Source organism: Macrobrachium nipponense, chromosome 32, assembly GCF_015104395.2.
Source record: "Macrobrachium nipponense isolate FS-2020 chromosome 32, ASM1510439v2, whole genome shotgun sequence".
Classification (NCBI taxonomy): Eukaryota; Metazoa; Arthropoda; class Malacostraca; order Decapoda; family Palaemonidae; genus Macrobrachium; species Macrobrachium nipponense.
The window spans coordinates 43,926,446-43,931,256 of NC_061094.1; the positions used below are offsets into that span (position 1 = coordinate 43,926,446).

A 4,811-nucleotide genomic window follows, 5' to 3' on the forward strand; every position below is an offset into this window, starting at 1 on the left:
TGACAAAATGAATTTATCACTGAGGGTTATCGCATGAACACTCCTATGTTTTTCTCTCTCCCTCCATCCCCCAAAGGCTCGTATCATCTCACAATCAATTTGTACAAATAAAATCAGGTAACTGATAGAGAGAAAGCACATCACACTAGGAAAAGAATTGGTAACTTTTTCTAGCTCAAATATGCTAATAAAGGAGGACGATTAGCAGACATACGAGGGATCACAAACACACGCGAGTATAGGCTATACACGCTTTTACATATATAAATCAGTTTATACACAAGAAAGTCTCTATAATATATATATATATATATATATAATATATATATATATATATATATGCTTAAAAAATCACAGTAGATGCACGTGACTTCATAAATAAGCGAATACCACGGGAAATGAAAGTCAGGAATCCAAGCGCTTTCGTCTTTATTCAGACATCGTCAAGGAGCTAGTCCGAGCTACTGAAGTACAATCGGAGAGGAAGGCCTCAGGTACAAACAAGATCAGGAATACCAGATGGTTAATTATCAAAAGGGTAAAAATTAAAAGGGATAATCCAGGATTATCGGATATCACACGGTCACAAACTTAAACAGATTCTGACCCTAACCGAAATTACAAAGTATCTTTACAGTCCAAAACATGTAAAAAACTGAATATATTAATTTTGTTGCTTATATTTATCTACAACTTTTTTTCATTATGAAAGCATCAAGTTTAATAAACCAAGACTTAAATTTAGAACATTTCTATTATTTGACTTGATAAAACAAGATTCAATGATATTCCTTTTAACTGTGCATTACATGGGACTAAGGCTCTTGCTTTGACTCCAGTTAATAGGATGGTCTAAATCTCTCATATGTACAAATAATGCATTCGATATTTGCCCAGTTCTCACAGAATATTGATGTTGCTTAAGACGCTGTGAAAGAGATTTGCCAGTCTGTCCGTAATAGATTTTATCACACTTTTTGCAAGGAATTTCATATATGCAGCCTGGAAGATCTTTAGGAGAATTTTTGATTACTAAACTCTTGACATTAATATTACTGAAAACAACATTTATGTTAAAAAGCTTTAAAATTCTAGGAATATCTAAAAACCTTTCATCATAAGGTAATTTTAGAATGTTATGCTTACTAAATTCAAGTTTGTCATTAGTTGAATAAAATGTTTTTCTAGCTCTTTTCCATGCCACATCTACAAAAGTCCTTGGTATTTAAGTTTCAATGCAATATCATAAATAGTTTTAATTTCAGCATCAATAAACTGCGGGCTACAGACACGTAAAGCCTTAGGAACATCCCAGAAAAAAACAGAGAATTTAACATTTTGATGGTGATTGGAGTAGTAATGAACAAAAGAGGCAATATTAGTTGATTTTCGAAAGACTGAAAAGGAGAAATTTCTATCATTTCTATGGACAGTTACATCAAGAAAATTTTCAAATTACAATTTCTTTCTTCCTCTACAGTAAATTTTATAGAAGGGACTAAATTATTGAGATTATTAAGGAATTCCTGGAGGTTTTCGTGAACTGGCCAAATACAGAAGATATCATCCACGTATCTAAACCAAATAACTTTTTGGGGCAAGATTCTTGGTAAGAGTTTTGTCTCAAAAAATTCCATGTAAATATTGCTAAGGACAGGAGATAAGGGATTACCCATGGCCATGCCAAACTTTTGTACAAAAAATTCCCCATTGAAACAAAATTTACTATCTTTGATACATAACCTTATGACACTGATACTTATACGAAACTGAGGTCTGACCCTATACAGACAGTTAACTCCCATTTTAATAAACAAATTAAATCCATTTTGAAGGGCTTGGACCATTTAATTAAACAGTTTACACCGCAATGCGCCTCCCTACCTTACATGTATGGTTTAGTCAAGACACATAAAATCAATAACCCTATCAGACCAATCATTAGTTTAGTGGGCTCAGTTTCGTATAATTTATCTAAATGGCTTGTAAAAATTCTTACTCCTTTGGTAGGAAACATTTCTAACACGAATGTTAAAAACAATGTTGATTTTATAAACAAATTGAATAGTTTAAATTTTATTTGAATTATGATTTTAATATGGTTAGTTTTGATGTTGTCTCTTTATTTACAAAAGTGCCTGTAGATGACTTACTTGAATATTTGGAAGAGGAATTAGAGCGTCATGACATTCCCTTAAGTGTAGAAAATCTCATTAGTCTCATAAGGTTATGTATCAAAGATAGTAAATTTGTTTCAATGGGGAATTTTTTGTACAAAAAGTTTGGCATGGCCATGGGTAATCCCTTATCTCCTGTCCTTAGCAATATTTACATGGAATTTTTTGAGACAAAACTCTTACCAAGAATCTTGCCCCAAAAAGTTATTTGGTTTAGATACGTGGATGATATCTTCTGTATTTGGCCAGTTCACGAAAACCTCCAGGAATTCCTTAATAATCTCAATAATTTAGTCCCTTCTATAAAAATTTACTGTAGAGGAAGAAAGAAAATTGTAATTTGAATTTTCTTGATGTAACTGTCCATAGAAATGATAGAAATTTCACCTTTTCAGTCTTTCGAAAATCAACTAATATTGCCTCTTTTGTTCATTACTACTCAAATCACCATCAAAATGTTAAATTCTCTGTTTTTTCTGGGATGTTCCTAAGGGCTTTACGTGTCTGTAGCCCGCAGTTTATTGACGCTGAAATTAAAACTATTTATGATATTGCATTGAAACTTAAATACCCAAGGACTTTTGTAGATGTGGCATGGAAAAGAGCTAGAAAAACATTTTATTCAACTAATGACAAACTTGAATTTAGTAAGCATAACATTCTAAAATTACCTTATGATGAAAGGTTTTTAGATATTCCTAGAATTTTAAAGCTTTTTAACATAAATGTTGTTTTCAGTAATATTAATGTCAAGAGTTTAGTAATCAAAAATTCTCCTAAAGATCTTCCAGGCTGCATATATGAAATTCCTTGCAAAAAGTGTGATAAAAACTCTATTACGGACAGACTGGCAAATCTCTTTCACAGCGTCTTAAGCAACATCAATATTCTGTGAGAACTGGGCAAATATCGAATGCATTATTTGTACATATGAGAGATTTAGACCATCCTATTAACTGGAGTCAAGCAAGAGCCTTAGTCCCATGTAATGACACAGTTAAAAGGAATATCATTGAATCTTGTTTTATCAAGTCAAATAATAGAAATGTTCTAAATTTAAGTCTTGGTTTATTTAAACTTGATGCTTTCATAATGAAAAAAGTTGTAGATAAATATAAGCAACAAAATTAATATATTCAGTTTTTACATGTTTTTTTGGACTGTAAAAGATACTTTGTAATTTCGGTTAGGGGTCAGAATCTGTTTAAGTTTGTGACCCTGTGATATCCGATAATCCTGGATTATCCCTTTTAATTTTTACCCTTTTGATAATTAACCATCTGGTATTCCTGATCTTGTTTGTACCTGAGGCCTTCCTCTCCGATTGTACTTCAGTAGCTCGGACTAGCTCCTTGACGATGTCTGAATAAAGACGAAAGCGCTTGGATTCCTGACTTTCATTTCCCGTGGTATTCGCTTTATATATATATGTATATATATATATATATATATATATATATTATATATATATATATATATATATATATATATATATATATATATAAACAACCGTGTTGCCATTTTTTCCTTATTTAAAGTTCATGTTGACGACTATTTCATCATAAAAATCCATGAAGTTGATAAGAAACGAAGATGTCCCGTAAGCCTACATGAACGACTATTTAACAGCGTTTGGCCATAATGAAAAAGATGCTGTGTTCGTATGGAAAGCATTTATAGTTGAATCTGTCTGTCTCATGAGCAATAACAATAGCGAGTTGTTGTTATAGACTTAGCTGGCCTTATGCCTAAACGGGCTCTTGCTGAAGAAAATAGTTTTTCTCTGATATTTTCTAAATTACTGGCTTTGAAGGATCATAACGTAAACTTTCTCATTCATTCTTTGCGTTACTCAGGACACTGTCTTTTAGCGCCCCGTTTCTTCTTTTTTGTTTTTTGTAATGTACCTTCAGATTGCAATTCGGTAAATTCTGTTGCCCAACCGGAAGCGTCTAAATGACGAACAGTTTAAGGGTATTGTACTTTCATTCCAGCAAACTGCAGAGCTATTCTTCAAAAGGGATTTATTTGCATAATACAGAAAGGTGGTAGGTGACATTATGATATGAATTGATATCTAAGTTCAAAACAAAACATAATTATCCTGATATCTCGTGAAACAGAAATATACCGTATGAACCCGGCGTAAGTGCTCGATAACGTGCCAAAAAATTTCAATTCGTTGACGCATTACTGCACATAAAACGAAAAATACTTGAACGATAATGTAACTAGCGTGTATAGTACCCATATTATCTATACTTTTTGCCTGTCAAAGAAGCGGCAAGAAAACTTGATAACGGGTCGAGAAATTCGAAAGAAAAGCTGGCAACTCTTCTTTCTTTACAGGTGAATTCTCAGAGTTGAGCTAACCTTGGGAGCCAGGGGCGCGGGTGGCCGCTCGTTCTTGATCGTTCGGAGTTAGGAGAACTTCGGAGTTCGGACTCTTCCTTCCAGCGGCTCAGTGTCGTTAGTACCGTTGACGTGTAGACATGTCGATTGGGAAAGGCGAGGGAGATGAGGGAAAGTCCTCCCAGAACGGCATAGAAGTTGTCAAAGATGGTGTTCACGCACAGGCGGACGAGAACAAGGTAATGCTTCGAAACGCGCTTCATTCACGACAGGTGTAGCTGA

General features: G+C 33.7%; 1 protein-coding gene across 1 annotated transcript in view; it reads left to right on the top strand.

Moving 5' to 3' along the window:
- Positions 1-4,548: 4,548 nt before the first annotated feature.
- Positions 4,549-4,811, top strand: part of LOC135207497 (diacylglycerol O-acyltransferase 1-like) — a 48,804-nt gene continuing 48,541 nt past the window's right edge. Inside the window, exon 1 of the mRNA XM_064239310.1 lies at positions 4,549-4,768. Coding sequence (XP_064095380.1) covers positions 4,670-4,768 — 99 coding nt within the window. The 5' untranslated portion in view covers positions 4,549-4,669. The remainder of the gene's footprint in view (positions 4,769-4,811) is intronic.